The 17688-nt window shown below is 47.7% G+C and overlaps 9 protein-coding genes across 9 annotated transcripts; 2 read left to right on the top strand and 7 right to left on the bottom strand.

Moving 5' to 3' along the window:
* Positions 1-148: 148 nt before the first annotated feature.
* On the bottom strand, positions 149-1413 carry BGW36DRAFT_295709 (uncharacterized protein; the record flags this gene model as incomplete). Its single annotated transcript, XM_046211203.1, has 2 exons — positions 149-1144; positions 1204-1413. The coding sequence occupies 2 exons, from the start codon at positions 1411-1413 to the stop codon at positions 149-151; spliced, it is 1206 nt and encodes a 401-aa protein (XP_046072039.1).
* Positions 1414-3529: 2116 nt separating this feature from the next.
* BGW36DRAFT_295392 (putative P-type calcium ATPase) lies at positions 3530-7874 on the bottom strand (the record flags this gene model as incomplete). Its single annotated transcript, XM_046211177.1, has 2 exons — positions 3530-4719; positions 4772-7874. The coding sequence occupies 2 exons, from the start codon at positions 7872-7874 to the stop codon at positions 3530-3532; spliced, it is 4293 nt and encodes a 1430-aa protein (XP_046072038.1).
* A 937-nt stretch (positions 7875-8811) lies between these two features.
* BGW36DRAFT_378474 (uncharacterized protein) lies at positions 8812-9347 on the bottom strand. Its single transcript, XM_046216113.1, has one exon. It carries the CDS (start codon positions 9059-9061, stop codon positions 8846-8848), a length of 216 nt encoding a protein of 71 aa, XP_046072037.1. The 5' UTR covers positions 9062-9347; the 3' UTR covers positions 8812-8845.
* Positions 9348-9622: 275 nt separating this feature from the next.
* Positions 9623-11336, bottom strand: BGW36DRAFT_378470 (cyanamide hydratase family HD domain-containing protein). Its single transcript, XM_046216112.1, has 2 exons — positions 10312-11336; positions 9623-10231 (listed from the first exon to the last, which is right to left on the bottom strand). The coding sequence occupies exons 1-2, from the start codon at positions 10847-10849 to the stop codon at positions 10023-10025; spliced, it is 747 nt and encodes a 248-aa protein (XP_046072036.1). The 5' UTR covers positions 10850-11336; the 3' UTR covers positions 9623-10022.
* Positions 11337-14998, bottom strand: BGW36DRAFT_378466 (putative nuclear pore complex protein Nup107). Its single transcript, XM_046216111.1, has 5 exons — positions 14575-14998; positions 12482-14518; positions 12127-12433; positions 11927-12066; positions 11337-11856 (listed from the first exon to the last, which is right to left on the bottom strand). Exons 1-5 carry the CDS (start codon positions 14633-14635, stop codon positions 11501-11503), a joined length of 2901 nt encoding a protein of 966 aa, XP_046072035.1. The 5' UTR covers positions 14636-14998; the 3' UTR covers positions 11337-11500.
* A 120-nt stretch (positions 14999-15118) lies between these two features.
* On the top strand, positions 15119-15806 carry BGW36DRAFT_165677 (uncharacterized protein; the record flags this gene model as incomplete). Its single annotated transcript, XM_046209606.1, has 1 exon — positions 15119-15806. A coding segment is annotated over one exon (228 nt), but the record flags the coding sequence as incomplete, so codon positions are not given.
* BGW36DRAFT_378464 (uncharacterized protein) lies at positions 15119-16018 on the bottom strand. The gene is made up of 4 exons (XM_046216110.1): positions 15852-16018; positions 15751-15801; positions 15686-15698; positions 15119-15628 (listed from the first exon to the last, which is right to left on the bottom strand). The coding sequence occupies exons 1-4, from the start codon at positions 15852-15854 to the stop codon at positions 15453-15455; spliced, it is 243 nt and encodes an 80-aa protein (XP_046072033.1). The 5' UTR covers positions 15855-16018; the 3' UTR covers positions 15119-15452.
* Positions 16019-16697, top strand: BGW36DRAFT_378463 (putative ubiquitin-like modifier). Its single transcript, XM_046216109.1, has 2 exons — positions 16019-16217; positions 16309-16697. Exon 2 carries the CDS (start codon positions 16381-16383, stop codon positions 16654-16656), a length of 276 nt encoding a protein of 91 aa, XP_046072032.1. The 5' UTR covers positions 16019-16217; positions 16309-16380; the 3' UTR covers positions 16657-16697.
* A 440-nt stretch (positions 16698-17137) lies between these two features.
* BGW36DRAFT_397081 (uncharacterized protein) lies at positions 17138-17680 on the bottom strand (the record flags this gene model as incomplete). Its single annotated transcript, XM_046218249.1, has 1 exon — positions 17138-17680. One exon carries the CDS (start codon positions 17678-17680, stop codon positions 17138-17140), a length of 543 nt encoding a protein of 180 aa, XP_046072031.1.
* Positions 17681-17688: the final 8 nt, after the last annotated feature.

The raw sequence follows: 17688 nt of genomic DNA, 5'->3' as shown, positions 1-17688 counted from the left end.
TATACTCCTTACGGAATAAATGAATATAATAAAATAACACTTGATTTGGTCAACAATGGACAGTTTCGGTAGTTTCAATTATCCTCTACCTAGTCACTAGGTGTAATAAGAGAGCTAATAAATCGTAATTATTTAATCACAAAGGCCGTTAATGAAAAGGACATTGTCCTCTCCTCTCCACTTCCAAAATCTTGATCTGTTTCTCCATAAAATCCTTGCCTTTGCCACTGAACGTATTCGGACCAACGTTATCCAAATGATACCCATTCGGAAAGAACGTATCCCCCTGATCTCCCGGAACTGGCAATCCCAGGATGCGAAAGAAGAGAGCCGCAGGACTTAGCCATCGATTCCACAACGTGGGTTTTACGTAAAATGGCTGCGCTGACCAAGACAATAAATGATACGTCCCCGTCACCGGATCTGGTTTCTCGCTAAAGGATAGCGATCGCAAGAACTCTGGGCGAGGAAGAGTCAAATACCGAAGAATAAACTTCCGAAGTGAAAACGAGGCTGAAAAGACGACATTTGCAAGATCCGGGGCAGGGTCATATATCATTGCGCGTCGAAGTCGATCGTCCATCATGTGTGAAACAAACCACTCGCCTATTAACTTGAGCCGCGGAGGAAGAACGTACGTCAATAAGGCTGTCGTCTGCTCTGCTGTTTCTCTATTTGATTGGGCTGGGACCATTGCCTTTGCTTCGTATTCTTGTGCCCATGCTGTGACTTCCTGCAACCAGTGGTTACCATCGCGGAATCCCTTGGAGGCAGAAGGCAGGTAGCCTGCGTAATCAATGCCCAATGCATCGCCGACGCTCTTCCAGAATACTCCCATCGCGCAGCGCTCAAGGGTGGTGGTGCTCCGCCATTCATACAAGTCAATGAAACGGAGTGGCTCGGTGGCGAATAGAGACAGGGTGTATAGCATGTCTTCCGGTGTGATTGCGCCGGACTGGAGATATGGGCTGTGGATGAAATTCGTGCGTGCAATGGCAATGCGAGTCCGTTCAGAGGTTGGGTCGTGAGATGTGAATTCGCCAATGAGTAGCACGGTGTCTGCATAGCGTTTGAATGAGTATAGAGGGTTGGCAAACAGCTGGGTTTTGGTGAGTGTTTTTGATATTGTTGGAATACCGTATGTCTATATTCTCGAATTAGTATCAGCCTCTAACGAGTTAGGATTTCGAGGACAAGTCATACCCGGAATAGAGCGAACTGGAGGCTTTTGTAAAAGGTAAATGGGAACTCAAGTTCCATCATGCTTTTCTGGATCCCCCATGCCTCACGATCCGTCATTGAAGCGAGTGATGTAGTACTGTACTGCGTCTGCAGCTTATCGATTCGACGGAATCTCAAGGTCTTCACGAGCAGCAGGTACGCCAGCAGCACCGGCAGGGCGTAGAAAGCCATGTTCTTGCTCTGATGGAGGTTGCCAGCGAGGAACTGGGTCGTGGCGTGATGAATTGTGGATTGAATTGCGGCCGGGGATATGAGGGCTCGCGATGAAGAGGTTAGGGACAGAATGGACCAGGTATCGTTGAGCATGTTGGATAGTGACACTACAGCTAGTGTGTGAACAATGACGCAACGGAGAGTAGCTCACAGGTATCGCTGCGCAGTGCAGGATTGTTATGGCGAGATCCAATAGCCAGAGCTCCGGTCACTCACTTCAAGTTGACTGTTGCTGGACTGTTGACGATTTATGGCGATCATGGGGGTAAGAGGAAGGCAGGAGAGCCCTCGAGGTGTCATCACGTTCTCAGAAGATTCTAACACTTTGTACTATCGCCAGGCCACATGCGAATCGGACGCAGGCAGCTATCAACTAGTTGTGCCTAGCGAGATTTTGGCAACGCTCAGTGGAGTAACTTAATCCATAATCAGTCGTCACTCATTGACACTCCAGTCCCACGCACCCCTAGGATTTAAAGTCCCGAACCACGTCAAGAAACATGTGTACTGTCTAGGCTGTACGATCCAATGGCTGCTCGCCACCAACGATTAGCACACCATCCACAAAGAATAAAAATTGGCGAATACAGTTCTTTGTACGGATACACGGACCCAAAGTCATCGACCACCAGTGTACCGTACGGTATTACATTTCTCTTCACCTTTTTGCGGCGCGCTGCACATGCAGCTTGCAGGGGTCGCGGGCCTATGAGAAGACGGCGTCTCTCACTTAAATGCGCGCCGTTTCATTTTCATTGGAGCTGAGCGGGGGATGGAGATGATGCCGCCAATGAAGTAGGCTAAGGAAATGTGAGCAGCCTACGGAGTACAGGAGAGGACGTCTTGTGTCGGCGCTTTCTTTGGCTCAGCTGTATGACGCTGGCTGTGTGACTGGATAAACCGGAGGAATAGAAAAGCTTTGTTGCAATGCGATTCTACGTGGTCTACAAGAAACAGTTTTGAAATTTCTCCCACTCCGACTGTCACGTCAAAGTTACACAAAGTTGGAAGATCTCGATTGTATCACTAAGAGCCTTACATTATAGCCGACATTAACCTGCGCAGATTTTACACAAAAATCACCATGTGAGAAATCGATGTGGGATGAACATTAGCGCTTTCTGAGCTGCCAGGGTACAAGGCCAAGGTCTGTCCAAAACAGACTAATCGCCTCGCAGGTGATCAACGTGGTTTTGACCCCTCTTCAATTTCCGAATCGGTTGATTCTGTTCCGCTCGTCCTCAGCTCGCTCCTCCATACTACACGCATACCTGCATTAATCTTAGTTATTCGGTCAACGAGCTAACACTGTAGGCGAGCAGAATGGAATCAATGGATTTTCCTATTCTATGTAACGTCTCGGTTCCCCATATGACATCTATATATGCATGTTTCTATTGGTCATTGCCACACCCCATATCCATTGGTTAGATTGATTTCTTTGTCGAAAAAACAAGGTAAGGGGCTACGAACCATGCAAAGAAGCGCATATATTCCGGGTCGCATTGTGAGCCAATAACAGGGAAGACGAGATGATGGAATTATTATATCTAGTGGTTAAATACATATTCGAACTAACAATAAATCCATTCTCCGTCGAGTAACCGGTTATACGTAAATGATATCTAACGATCGCTCTCTACATCAACGCAACCACATTAAACAAGGTAGGACATGCATGAAATGGAGATTTTGAAATAGATAAAAATGTACAAGCGAATGTAGCCCCTCGGCTGTAATAATAATAATAATAATAAGTATAGTTTTAGGCAGCTCTGACAAGAAAAGCAGACAAAATTCCGTATGCCGCGTGTGATGATGCAGAATGTTTCACTTTCCCATAGAAAAAATAATGTCAAAAACAAAAAAATGCGCTTTTCTCAACACCAAAAGCACCGAGCCATCCAATTCTATTCTAACTTCACCAATGATATCGCCCCGACGCCTGGATAATATGAAAACCAGAAACAAAAGATGCAGAGGGAAAGAAAGGTCACGGAAGCAGATTTGTTGGAGTCGGACAAAGATAAGCGAGCGTATTAACAGGAAGTATAAAAGTCAAATATAAGAGCAATTACGTCTGAGACGTAGATCGACGACTATTGAATGTAGTCATGGTGTTCGAGCGTGACCGCCGTGAAGTGGAGCGCCGGCCACGACTCGGTGTGCGATCTGGAGGAGCGTGAGCGAAAACAGGAGCCAGATCTGGATTCTGACTAGGTGGAGTTGACGGGGACAGATCGTAATTGTTAATAATGATAGGGTCATCTTGGCTGGTGTCTGGGTGAATTTCGAGTCCCTGTTGGTGGTCTAGTCCTGAATGGGGATCATTGGCCGACAGATGCCAGGAATCTTCACCTCCATTTTGGCGCTCAATCGGAGACCAGCCGGCCACACTGCCAGCAATGACACCCGCCATCGCCGCAGCTGGACCAAAGGCAGAGTTCGATCGAGATCGAGTACGGTTGCGAGATCGCGAGTCTGGCGTGGCTGGTGGAGGGGAACCGGAATCAGGCTCCCCATTTGGAGTTGACGGGATCGACTCATCACGAGAGCGCGAATTGCTCCGAGACCTCCCAGCGAAGAAATCTTCCGGATGTTGCAATTTATTTTTAATATGCTTCAAACGTCCACCTCGGACAGTCTTAAGGAAGGTCAGCTGGTCCCGGATCTCTTCCAGACCAGAATTCCACTCATAGCTTCTCTCCTCATCAGACACTAGAACGCGAGGACCACCCCGTTTCTTTCGCCTCCAAAAGGTGGGAATCAACCGGCGAATGAATTCGTCTGGAATGAGACGGATGATAACAGCCACCGGGATAGAAATGACTCCAAGAACAAGGGAGACAGCCCACTGAGCTCCATTCAAACGTTGAATAGAGAAAGCTTGGCCACCGACAAAGATGATCAGAATCTGTCCACCGATTATAATAAGCTGTATACCGAGGAACCAGTAGTTACGGAACATGCCCTCGAAGATGTTGAAGTAATTGTCAAGACGGCGGCAATTGTACTGGTTGAAAATCTGCATCCACACGAATGTGTTGAAAACAACGGTTTTCAATTCGGCTTCCTCGGTTGCTGGGTTCTCAAACACGCTTGTACCTGAGAAAATGACCCTTCCAGCAAAGTTCAAGATCAATGTGATGACTAGCTGGTAGATCGCCTGTCCAATGATCATTTTCCACATGGTAAGAGTTATAAGCGGCGCAGACTTTGGCTCGGGACGGCGGTTAAGGACGGACTCGGCAGGAGGGTCGGTAGCTGGGACCAAGGTCAGTGGGTTTCATTTATATTCAATTATTGTGCTACTTACCAAGTGCAAGAGCGGCGAATGTGTCCATAATAAGATTGACCCATAGCAACTGAACCGCTGAGAGTACGGAGGATTCGTTGCCGCTTGCAACTGCTGATACAAAGGTCAAGACAACAGCCGTGATGTTGACAGTAATCTGGAACTGAAGAAACTTCTTCACGGCATCATTGACAGTCCGTCCCCAAGCGATAGCTTTTACGATAGAGGTAAAGTTATCGTCCATCAGGATAATGTCGGAAGCTTCCTTGGCAACTTCAGTGCCAGAAATACCCATTGAGAAGCCAACATCGGCCGTTTTGAGAGCTGCAGCATCATTGCTTCCGTCTCCAGTGACAGCGGTCGTCTCACCCAGTTTATTGAGAGCCGAAACAAGTATCTTCTTGTCATCAGGGCTGGACCGTGCTAGGACCTGCAGCCGAGGAATGATCTGGTTCATTTTTTTAGTGCTCAATTTTCGGAATTTAGGACCCTCCATAGCAACTCCACCAGGAGTGAATATCCCACACTCTTGGGCTATAGCTTTGGCTGTATTAATATTATCACCAGTTACCATTCGAACAAAAACACCCGCGCGTTGGCATTGGTAGACAGATTCAGTGACGCCAGGTCGCAGAGGGTCTTGAATGCCCACCACACCGATTAAAGTCATACCTTCAAAGACAGCATCAAAGTTAGCTAGTCTTCGGTCGTCTTCTTGTGTAGGCACTCCTCGAGGAGGCCATTGGTCGAAATCACGATACAACAAGCTGATAGCTCGCAATGACCGAGACGCATATGAATTGGCTAGATTGTCCAGGGTTGACCGGCTACGATCAGTAAGAGACACAGCATTAAGACCAGTCTCTGGTCTATCCACAATGTTTGTCGACTTGGAGATGAGAATTTCAGAAGCACCTTTGACGAGCATCCGGTAGTGACCCTCTTTGAGCTTAACGACCACCGCCATGCATTTGCGAGTCGAATCAAAAGGAACGATTTGAACTATATTAGCATTCGCACGCTCTGTATTGAGATTTCCAAGTGCCATATATTCCTGAGCAAAAGTTAACAAGGCCGTCTCGGTTTTGGACCCGATATAGGTAGTTTTCCCGTCCTCTGTTGTCTCAAAGGCAGTCGAGTTGTAGACGATAGATTGAAGAAGCAGTTCTTTGACATCAGGCGATAGCTTCGATAAGAATGCGGAAGGAGGGACTTCTTCTGAGTCTTGATTGTTGCCGTCACTATCTGCAAACCGATTTGAGGTACCTACAGCACCGACGACAATTTTCATCACATTCTGTGTCAGAGTGCCTGTCTTATCCGAGCAGATCGTAGTCGCATTTCCCATGGTCTCACAAGCTCGTAGCAGTCTAACCAAATTGTTGTCCTTAAGCATCCTCGTTGTTGCAAAGGCCAAAGCGAGAGTAACGGCTAGAGGCAATCCTTCTGGAACAGCCACAACAACGACTGTAACAGCGACGATGAAGATTTGTAGAAAAGCCTGTCCCTTTTCTCCTGGTGATCCGTAATGGCCAAGTTCGACACAAAACTTGATAAAAAGAACGATAAACAGCAGGAGACCAGATGCAAGACCCAGCTTAGCTATATACTCGGCAAGCACGTTTAATTTCGATTGCAGCGGTGTCGTCTGACCTTCATCTTGTAAAGAGAGTAATGTCTTTCCATAAACCGAATTCACTCCGACGGCAGTGACCAAGAATTTACCCACCCCTTCGGTGACCTTCGATCCTGACAGAATGAATGGGTCCATTTTGTTCAGGTTTTCGTTGTTTTTGATAGCTTGGTACACCTCATCGGCAGCTTGTTTTCGTAGAAGGTCGGATTCGCCCGTAGTGGAAGATTCATCACATTTCACATCGTGTCCTTCAATCAGTATACCATCTACGGGTACAAGGTCACCAGGTTCCAGGAGCAAAATATCACCAACTAGAACATCATGAACCGATATTTCCACTGTGTTGCCGGACCGTAGAGCTTTGACTTTTCGATCTTCTTTCTTTTTATTTAGCTTGACGAATTGTCGTTCCTTTTGATAGTCGTTGACTGCCCCTACTCCTACCACAATTAAGATAGCAACAATAATAGCCACGCCTTCTACCCATTGTATTCTTGCTTCCCCATCTGTAGCGGTAACAGATTGATAGATACCGAGAGCGAGTGAAATCACGGCAGCGATAGAAAGCAGAATCAAAACCTTATCGTTGTAAGCAATCCATGCTAGTTCCCAGATAGTCTTGATTTTCTTTTCGGGTAACACATTCGTGCCATAGACCCGTTTCCGGTCAACATATAGCTCTTGGGGTGAAGAGCGCTGTGTCGATTTGGTTCCTACCGTGTCGGTTCCCACAAGCGTTTTGTTTTGATATTCATTGCCTACGTTAACAGCATCCTCGAAAGACACATTTCCTTCAAGATAAGTCTCATCAATACTCAGACCTGAGTACCGATCAGTCCTTATTCCTTTTTCGAGACCCGCCATTCCACCTACAGCGTGAAGAGCGCCTAGGTTTTTGGGATTCAGAAATTTTTTCAATTGACCCGGGGAAAATGCGAACTTGTTATCTTCCACCTCGAATTCATGCTCCGTTCCTGGATCGGGTCGTAAAGCTTCGTCGTCGCTAAGGATCAAGGTTTCGCCTCGGCTAAGATCGTGTGACGCTGGGTCGGTTTGAGAAGGGCTTGACTGAACGTAAGTGTCCCCACCAAAGGAGCTACTGTTGCTTCCATTGCTTTCTGATTCCAAGGAGTTGCCTCGAGATCTAGTACCAGGGACGGCTAGAAAATGGGAATGGCTACTATCGCTCGCTTTGTGCGTTGGGGAGGAGATATTGTGAGGCGAGGTAGGTCGACTCTCTCGCAGCAAATCAAACGAATTTGAAGACCGGGCATCTGTAGGCGAAATGCTTGATCGTGTTGCATCTGAGCTTTCGCGCGCTAGGAACGGAGCTGCTGGCTGGCTTGGTGGAATGTTTGCTTGGAGATTGGGATCCGTTGGTGTGATCGGGCTCACTGCAGACGTGTCGATCGTAATCGTTGGGGCACGTTCACGGCGCTGAGGGAGCGAGTTTCGGGGACTCTCCCCGTTTGTAGGGGGTTCGACCATCCCTGATCACGGAATGTGGTATTAAATTGGTTCAGTCGAACAAGGGCAGCGTTAAACAGAGATTGGCAATGTTTAAACTCCATTCATGGCCGTCATAAATAGAGCGGTTAGGTAGACATTCAGTTCCTTCTCACTTCAAGCAGGGATGTGTTAATATGTGAAGTCGTTGGTGCTGTAAATGCGTCTATTAGTACGTTTCAAGCAGGTCTCGTGGCAATGACAGATGCGACTTACTTGACCAAGACAGGATCTAAGCACGACACAGTCTGTTAGATAGTTGAAGGAAAGGATCGAGCGCCCGAGAAACTCTTGCAAGCTCAATGCCTATCTCGTGACAACCTTAGTACAATATCACCAGTCCCGGACGAGTGGCCGATATCAAGATCATCGATAGATCACACAGAGTCCAAGAATCCAATCCAGCAGGATAACAGATTTGTGTGTTGTTGTAACGGCAGGGTGTAATAGAAATGGGGTTATCAATCACTCGTGTGTTGCAGCACGACCAAACGGTAGGACTGGTCGATGAAACAAACAAGGGTCAAGGGACGATTGAAGGAAAAAAGGACGACGACAAAAAAAGAAACCAGAGTATTATCGAATTATTAACCCTCGACGTCTTCCCAAATGACAATGGCCAGAGATGTTGACTGGGACAGAGCGAAAAGAGATGGCGATGCGATGGCGAATGCCGGCGGGTATCTCTCGGGGAGACTGGGTCCTAATGAAACAACAAATTGGACCAACAGGAGCTTCGTCACAACGTCCACCACACCGACAGCAGGCGATTCGCTGGTCCCACCTCATTCAAATTTTTGAGAGACGATCATAGGCTGTTTCCGCTACCGTGGAAAGAGCTCAAGCCTCAAGCCGCCTGGGCCCTGACATGGTTTGTTTTCTTCTATACTCTGCACAAAGGGTCATGATTCTACGATGACTACTATATTTTCTAGTTTTCGGTCCCATTACTGCTATGAGAGAAGACTGCCGGCGCTGCGCTTTGTGGCAGCAAGCGTGTGCCCCCTCAGCACCCTTCCTGCATTACTATTGAGGAGCTGTGGGCAGCAATGCTTTTGGTCCCAATGTGATGGCGCTGCACACGGCATGGGCCGCCACCACTTGATGAGATATGACAGATAATCAATAATCATAATCATCAGCAGGAGGAGACTAATGGTAGTCAGCATAGCGCAGGATTCTATTCCTCAATTTTGACCATTTCTCCTTTAGCGCCAGTCTGGATCGCCAGTCTCCAGGTTCCCCTAACTGGTCGTCATGGTTGACATGGCATGATTCCGGGAGAGTAGGGCTTGGCATCTTTTGCACTGCCTCAAGCTAGAATGTTTTCGGAAGTGGATAGGCACACCCCTTGGGTAAGGATTGCAAACAGCCCGCGGACGGACGCGCGGAGATAGCACCAGTAATGCGACGTCTCGTATCATCGCACTTCGGCCATGACGACGATGATTCCGGCCGTGGTAAAGATTGTTCTTCTGTGCAGGCGTCGCCCTAGACGATTATCAGATCGCCACTAGGCTTCTTGCTGACAACAGGAGACCAGGGACTGGGCCGCTATTGGCTTTCTTGGCGGTGCTAGCCGCTTCAGTCCAATCCAACCCCGGCCACCATGCGTCCGGCTAGACCAATCACAGCAGGCAATTGCGGGGGACCCTACATTATTGGCCAACTTTGGCGAAGCAGACTTTACCTATCCTGTACTAGTCTGGTACGTCACCCATTAAGATTAGAGCTAGTCCATTGGTTGATGCCGCATCCATCTATCCTGATTCCTAGCATCACCAGTCGACAAGCAGCAGTGGTGGCAATTAAACCCCTCACAAGGAAAAGGTCTGGCCCGATATCATGGCTATGGTACCAAGTTTCGAGCCCAATCGTTGCCAGCTCGCTGTTCAGGTGTTTCTGATATCTACATGTGCTGTTCACCGTCAGTCCCCATCAATCGCTACCAGTTGAGTAGGGAATATCATTGATTCTGTGTGAATATCAATATCAATATACGTATCAATTAATGAGCACTACCCTCAATTAACATATAATTGCTACAGCTAACCTCCGGAGACTCAAGTCCCACCCCTGTCCACTCTGCACTGCCATCATGCAACCTTCACTATCATCATCTAGGCAATGTCACTCATACGGCGCCATCAGTGTATTCCCCAGCACCTTGGCTGGGAAATCTTCCTCGCCAAGCGCCGTGGTATGAGCCCAGGGCTTCAGCGCTATCTCTTTCCGGATCGTCTTCGCGAAACAATTCTTCCAATCCAGTCGTGGATACGCCTTTGTCACAGCCTCAATGGTGTCCAAGTGTACCAGATCGGCATACGATCCAGTATTATCTAACAAGTCCATAGTCAATATACCGCATACAAGCCTATTATACCAAGATATACAACAAAAAAACGAGTCAATCGCTTACCAAATATCGTTGCTAGCTGGAGTAACTGCCCCACAGCTGTTATCTTCCCAACTTCACACAGGTCTTGATGTCGAATAATCGACTCCGCCACACTCTCCGCCTGTTCTCTTGGGGCCACCGCATTGGCATTATCATCAGCATCCCTGCTTTGCAACACCTCGAGAGCGAGGAACCCCCCGTAGAACTCGAAGCTCATGCGCGTCTTGGCTAGGTTTTCCTCCGTAGTCCCGATATCATGCAGCAGACAGGCGAGAAGGTAAGTCTCGTCCGAGAAGCTCCACGTAGGGAAGCGGTATTTTTTGATAGCGAGTCCATAGTGGTAGACGCGGAGGCTGTGATTGAATGTCGGTTCTGGAAGGTGGGATTTTGCGTAATTGTGGATGCGCTTGGCGAGGGCTGTGTTTGGAGTAGGGATGGAGGACAGAGCAAAGGGCTGCGCGGAAGATGATGGCTTCGGCGTGGTTTCGGCGACGACTATTTTGGCTGACGCAGGGACCGCCGTGTAACCGTACTCTAGGATTGTGTCTTGGCCTGACATAGTGAGTGTCTTGGTCGTTTTTATGGTATGAGGAAGAGAGGAGTAGTAGATAGAGTTCGGGGTAGCAATCACAACTTCCCAGTCATTACTGACGTCTTGATGACAGTTAAATAAGGATACTAGACCCAGGCAATTCCACCAATTTAATACCTATTCCAATAGGCCGAGCCAAGGCATTACAAATGCAAGTGGTCTTGTTAAGTGTGTACGAATCTTCAGCCATGACAACTGCAAGGCGTGCATGCACGAAACATTAATTGGCCGCAAAATACATCCCGTGTGACACATTGACACATGCTTATTAATGGCCGTGTCCAGAATGCCATTTACTGTCCAGTCCAGACTCAAAATTTCCAGGATGGGCAAGTAATCCTGACACGGCTCCCGTCCAATCGGAGACCGAGGATACCGTCATGTCAAGCCCAGGGCGCATGTTGGCTTGACTAATGTTTCTTAACATTGGTAGTAAAAACGATTCCGTCTACTTTGCTTTTGGAACTCTGTCATTATGGGCGGTGCTAGTAATTTCCTAGCATGCATTTCCACTTAGAATAATGATAATTTACATGCATTTCCAATCCATGATCACAATGGAAGGAACAAGAACATTCTTTTCAAAGTCATTCTATGACCAAGAAGCGACATCACCAACTATGGCCACTTTGCAGCTGGAAGTTGATATTCTTCACCTTCTTTTGGTGTTGTGATATTCCAAATATCAAGTTGGCCAACCCCCTCCGTCTTCTTTCGTCCCTTAGGCATTGGTGCGTTGATCATAGCTGCGGACGCCAAAGCCATTGCATCCGCCAGCTCTGTCATTCGATGTGAATCGATAAAGCAATCGAGCATATTATTGTCCTCCGCAATAAGGACGATCAGTTCCATGCTTCGGACCAGGAGGCCACGTGATAGCTTCAAGCTTGAGTAGTACAAAGCAGTGAGATAGTTTAGGACAATATCGGGGAAGTAAGTTTTTCGGATATATTCAAGCTGTTTCTCTTCTTCCGCTACACCAAAAAGTTAGAAAGTTAGCAAGAAAAGTCACAACTATGAGCGCAAACTAAATGGGGTCCTTACGGGATGAGGCGTTAGTTAATATGCCGTAATCTTTGTCGAGCAACGACTCGGTATGCTCTGTTGCTTGCTCGATAGCATACTGGAGACGTTCCTTGAGCTCTTTAATATGCTCGGAATTTTCTGCTTCGGCATTTTTGTTTCTGAAAAAATTAGCTGAACGTAAATAGAAAGGAATGGGGACAGATAGGGAAAGACAGTACAATTCGAGCTGCTCCCAAACCTCTTGGAATTCATCCAAAGAACTGTATGCCCAACTGATGTATTCCAAGTCTAGCACTAACTCAGCTGCCACGAGATGTTGTGACCGTTCATCTTGCGATAGAGATCGACGAAATCGTTGTTTCTTTGACGGACTTTTTGAGGGACTTGGCGGTATGGACGCGTCTGCCAGTCCATTTTCCTCAATCAAGTGAGCCTGGCGTATGTCATAACCGAGAACCTTTTGAGATACTTCTGAAAGATTCATTTTTTCACTTAATTCACGAGCTTCCAATAACATGCCGTTCCCTGTGATAACGGTTACTTAACGTCGCTTCCGTAGACCGAGCAACTTACCATAAAATCTCTTATAAAGATACCCAACCAGCCTGCAAATCACACTCCAATGTCCCTCAAGATACGAATACCATTCGAGGCATCGAATCAAACGCCCATTCTGAGGGCTCGCCTTTTTGCCGGCAAACTTCTTGATCACAGGCATCAATATCATATCCTTCTTTTCTCGATCACGAACGGCTTTACAATCCAGGGTAAAAGAGGAATATCCCGGCTTCGGTGTGTTGTGTAAAACGTAGTCGCATAGACTCTCCTGAACAGCTTCTATGTTGATGTCATGTTTTTCTAGTAGTTTGGCCATTCTGTTCATTTCCCGAGGCTCGCTAACACCAATTAACACTTGTGTAATAATATTGGAGACCAATCCGGATGGTAGAAACGAGGCATAGAGCGGAATCCATTCGATGAGCTCAGCCTGCTGCAAACTTTCGATGTAGGCAATCACGTTCAGTGATACCGTGTCATAGAAAGATGTATCAGAGCGAAGATATGACAAATTCCTCGTAATGATATACAGGTGAGCAATGATTCGTAGTGCATCCTTGTCACGAACCGCGATGATCGCAGAGCCGTCGATGTTGCTGACGCCCAGATTTGGAATTATATGCAGGTCTTTCGGTGCTTTGTTAATTTTGGAGGTAGCGTATGCCGTTGACAAGAAGAAGGAGTCAAAGTTCTTCCCGAGAATGGCAGCCTGAATCGTGTGGTAAGGATTGCGAGCCTCCATACCAATCAGGTCGTGTGTTTTCAAACCGTCTAAGAAAAGACGAGTTGCATTATAATCCATCGGTTCTGGCACGTATGGTACATTTACTAGTGGTGAGTGAGTAAGTTTCTTTGAAAACTGAGAACAAAAGCTCCGATATCGAGATAGTAGAATGTGATTGTAGAAGACATAGAGATATTCATCCCAGCTCCGACACACCTTATAAGCAGGCTCAGTCTCGCCACTAAGTAAGGCGTAGACAGCTCGTTCGTAGTCATTTGTGCTCGGGTTTCGAGCAAGAGCAGAACAGGCACTTCGCCATGCATCCTGTGACCGACAGTTCATCATACGTGTCATGCTGTCATCTGCTGAGAGTCTGCCGCCAGAACCGTCTTGATCAACACTCGAACCGCAGAGACTGACTGCCCGCCAACTTTCAAGGCGCTCTTGAGACCACTCTCGAATTTTGGTCCACGTCTCACCTTGCCTCAGCATTTTCCAGCAAGTTAACCATGTGGCTTGTTCGTAATACTGGTCTTGCTTTTGCAAAGCATGCTTTTGTCGAATGACAGCATCTGGGTCCAGCTGGGTAATCAAAGGTTCCTGCTTCTCAGAGCTGAGCAAAGAAGCTAATAGACCTGGATCATTGGGTTCCAAAGGTTGGGGCCAAGCTCGAAGTCGCTTTTGTCCCTTGATGGATTCTTTGGTGTACAACCACCCGTGTGCCCATAATCCGGTACCCCTTTCTGCTTGCGCTTCCAAATTTGCTATCACGGAATCCAACTGCTGTGCCGACGACTTTGCTTTTGTCTCCAGCCATTTCATCACCATCACGCACTCAGTTGCATGCTGATCAGCATCTAAGAATTGTTCCCACACTTCTCTGTCCGTGGAATAGCGGTGCAGGTTCTGAAAGACAGATTTCTGTGCCTCTTTTGCGTGAGAAATAGCCGTGGGGTCATCAACCGCAATCAAATTTAGCAGAATGTCCCATGTGTCGATTTCAAGCTGCAGTCGCTGCAAGTCCTCTTCAGATGTGGCAGTCGACAGATCCGCCTCGCGACTCGCATTCCAACCTAGCTTGGCCCGCTTTAACGTACTTTGGCGAGTAGCTTCATTGATCGCATCAGAGGCGTGTAGCTGATAGTTCTTGATGAGAGAGAAAGCAGCCTGGTAGGAGCCCTGGGTCCGGTCCTGCTGCTTGAAGCGGTCTAGCTTTTCCGCAAAAGCATCCATTTGGCGGGTAACACGGTCTGCTGTACGCCGAAGAGGATGCAAAACTTGCTGAACACCAGAGGAAGAAAAAATGGAGGATGCGGGTGGACGTATAGCTAGACAAAGACCGTTAGCTATGTGATTGCTATTACATTGACCTATGAGGTCGTACCTGGACTTCTTTGTAGAATGCTAGGGCTAGTAGCATGGCTTAATGATCCATCGCCATTCATATCCGCAACTGAATCTGCAGTATCCTCTTCCTCCTCCTCGTCGTCAACATTCTCGTCGCTATTTCTGACATCTTCGTCGTCGTCATCATCTTCATCAATCTCTATGATTTCGGGCTCATTGGGATGGCCACTTTGGGGAAGCTAGGAACAAGGCTCGGTGGTCAGTGTCAACAACAACAGTCGAGAGATACCGCTCACATTGCCAAAAATAAAGCTTGAAGCATTTCGCGCGGCGCCTGCAGAATCGGGAATGGGCGCCATGGCGGTGTTGGGGTATGGTCGTGCACCGCGTCAGCTTCGATGCGATGCTGCAGAATTAGCAGAGGGAGCTGCAGCGTACGAGCAGCAAGCTTGGAGAAAGAGTTGGCTCTGGTCAAGCAAGAACTCGGGCGCGTTCCAAGCAGCCGCCAGCCAGCGCAGCCGCTAGTCCGGACTGGCCTAGCGTCACCAAAACTCCGCGCTGCTTTTTAAGCCTTTTTTCCTGCCAGAATTTTGCTTTCCTTTTCTCTTTTCTCTTTATTAAATGTCTCTAGGCAACCATTAGAGTCTCGGACCGTACTCTTCAGTGTTCAGAAGCCGCGCTCAAGGTTGTCTTATAGCAACTCGTCAGTTTCTACAACTAGTCCAGCCCTGATCTATTTCAGCATGGGGGTCCAGACTGCAAAGGAATTGGTACATCTACATCCTCATCGAACCACATGGTCGCTATGAAACTCGGCACACGGTGTTTCTTGCGCTAGTTACCAAATCTATATCATTACCATTACATCTCACTCCATCCCGTCTATTTACCTTTGGGGTGGCATCCAATCGACTTTTACCCAGACGCCTGCCCTCGCTGCTTCATTTTGATCCTCAGAAGGCTGGCTTTTGGACAACTTGCAGTTTTGGCATCGTCGCCATGTTCTTTGTAGAAGGCATTGCAACACTCGTAGAGTGCATCTATCTGTGCTTGACACTTCTCCTCCTTGTAAGAATTTTTGCTCAGACACGCTTAGTAACAGTTAGCAATCAAATGTGTGGCCTGTGAGTGACCATAGGAGACCTCACCCTGGATAGCACACTAGTAATCATTAGTCCTGAGTCAAGTATTGCTGTGCCACGGGAATACTCACTGCTCGGGGATGGCATGGAGGGTCATGAGCGAGATCCTCTTGTAGTTGGCCCTGCACTGTTTTTAGGACGGCTCAGCGTGTTCTCTGTAGAGCAAGCATACCATGACGCAACTTTCGCCTGAGTATCAAGTCTCGAGAGCAGCCTGAGAAAGACAGTCGTTCTCACAAAACAAAATAGATCGACCCTTCCCCACTCATGCTCAGGTTGAATTCTCTCTTTTTATCCGAATCTGCAGAATACCAAAAGTGTTGCCAATTCACATTTGTAACTGTACACAACCGCCCATGGCAGCTGGGTGCGCCGCAAGATAGATTATCCGGCAGGTCCAGCGGGGTTTCACTGATTGGGCGGTTGCGCATTGGGAGCATATCACTCATCACTTCGACTCTCTCACTGTTAACCTCTGGCGTCCCTCTTTCTTTCCTTCTCTTCTCTCCCCTCGCCAGCTTCGCAGCGTCCTGTAAATGTAAGTGCCCTCATGACATCTTTCATTTATCCGCTTTTTGGTAAAAAAATCCAAGGTGTCGCAACGCTGACCATATCTCTTCCCCACGCAGCAACTTTCTTGCCACTCTTCTATCCAGAACGACCCTTCTTGCACTTCACATTCGCCTCCACTAGAAGCAGCCATGGCAGACGCGAACGCCCCCATGCCTGGTGACGCTCCTGCGCAAAGCACAGAGCATCTCAATATCAAAGTGACCGACAACAACAACGAAGTCTTTTTCAAGATCAAGCGATCCACACAGCTCAAAAAGCTCATGGATGCATTCTGCGAACGGCAAGGAAAGCAGCCCTCAACCGTCCGCTTTCTTTTCGACGGTACTCGCGTTCGCCCAGAAGACTCGCCCGATACGGTAAGGGTGACCTATGTTACTCTCAGCGCATTTGGACAACATGGCTAACGAAACATGTGCTGCTTAGCTCGATATGCAAGATGGGGATACTCTTGAAGTCCATCAGGAACAGATCGGAGGATAAATGCGCGATTCTGGTTTGAACTAATAATGATCCTTGCATGTCTCTCGTTTCGGAGCCAGCGAAATATTTTTTCACGATGGAAATCTTACGAATGAAAAACCATGGCGCCAGTGGAACGTTTTGGTGATATTCTCAAGTCTAAAAAATGCAAACGGCAGATGGCAGACATGACATGAAAGAACTTTGAACAGCCTACGGTTGGGCATTAGAATGCCCCTTTTATCTTACTATCTCCGATACACTTTTCTGCGTTTCTATGTAGTAGTGTTTAGCTTCTCTGGTAGTATACAAAAAGCCTCTTGGGTGGGCATAGCAACCTAGAGATGTTTATTTACATGATATTCCCTAGTGTCATTATACAACTGACTAGACTTAATATATGACCACCTATGAGAGCCGCCTGGGCTATTCATCCCATACCGCTGTCTTTGCCTTCTCTTCCTCCGCTATAGCCTTGGCGGCATCTTCTTTGGCTTTATTTCGGCGTCTGATCTCTTTTTCTTTTGCAGCCCTATCATAGGCACGCTGTTCTTCTGTGCGTTTCGGCGCCCGGATTCCTAGGGCGCCAGCAATCATCCTGTTCGCCACGGCAGTCTGTTTTTCAGGCCTAACATGTGGTGACTCTCTGCGCGACGTAGGTCCAGAAGAAGTAGCCTCCCACCGGGCAGTGAAGTCCCCCTGATAAGTTATGGGTGTAGGAGGAGGGGCCAAAGGGCCCTCCGACTTGGACGATGGTGAATTGATTCCTATTTTCGCTGTTGTTTCCTCCGTTTCTGTGCCAGACCCCGAGGATAATTCATCTTCCCACGAATCTGCGACTCCTTTCTTTTTCTTGCTAGACTTATCAGCAGGCTTCTTCACTGCTAGACGTGAAATATCGGGCTCCGGCCTCTTGTTCTGGATTGACAAGTGCTCTAAAGACTCCTCAAGGCTCGCTACCGCCGCCATCAGGAAAT

This window comes from Talaromyces proteolyticus (assembly GCF_021365285.1).
Source record: "Talaromyces proteolyticus strain PMI_201 chromosome Unknown BGW36scaffold_6, whole genome shotgun sequence".
Lineage (NCBI taxonomy): Eukaryota > Fungi > Ascomycota > Eurotiomycetes > Eurotiales > Trichocomaceae > Talaromyces > Talaromyces proteolyticus.
Note: the sequence above shows the minus strand (reverse complement) of the source record. Positions and strands in the feature narration are given on the sequence as shown.

Excerpts from the sequence above, each read along its gene's own strand:
- BGW36DRAFT_378470 (XM_046216112.1), bottom strand. The coding sequence starts at position 10,849 with ATGTCAGGCCAAGACACAATCCTAGAGTACGGTTACACGGCGGTCCCT. Across the intron at positions 10,232-10,311 it reads CCAGCTAGCAACGATATTTG|ATAATACTGGATCGTATGCC; the intron begins GTAAGCGATTGA and ends TGGACTTGTTAG.
- BGW36DRAFT_378474 (XM_046216113.1), bottom strand. The coding sequence starts at position 9,061 with ATGCTGACTACCATTAGTCTCCTCCTGCTGATGATTATGATTATTGAT.
- BGW36DRAFT_378466 (XM_046216111.1), bottom strand. The coding sequence starts at position 14,635 with ATGAATGGCGATGGATCATTAAGCCATGCTACTAGCCCTAGCATTCTA. Across the intron at positions 12,434-12,481 it reads TCTTTATAAGAGATTTTATG|GGAACGGCATGTTATTGGAA; the intron begins GTAAGTTGCTCG and ends CCGTTATCACAG. Across the intron at positions 12,067-12,126 it reads GTTTGGGAGCAGCTCGAATT|AAACAAAAATGCCGAAGCAG; the intron begins GTACTGTCTTTC and ends TAATTTTTTCAG.
- BGW36DRAFT_378463 (XM_046216109.1), top strand. The coding sequence starts at position 16,381 with ATGGCAGACGCGAACGCCCCCATGCCTGGTGACGCTCCTGCGCAAAGC.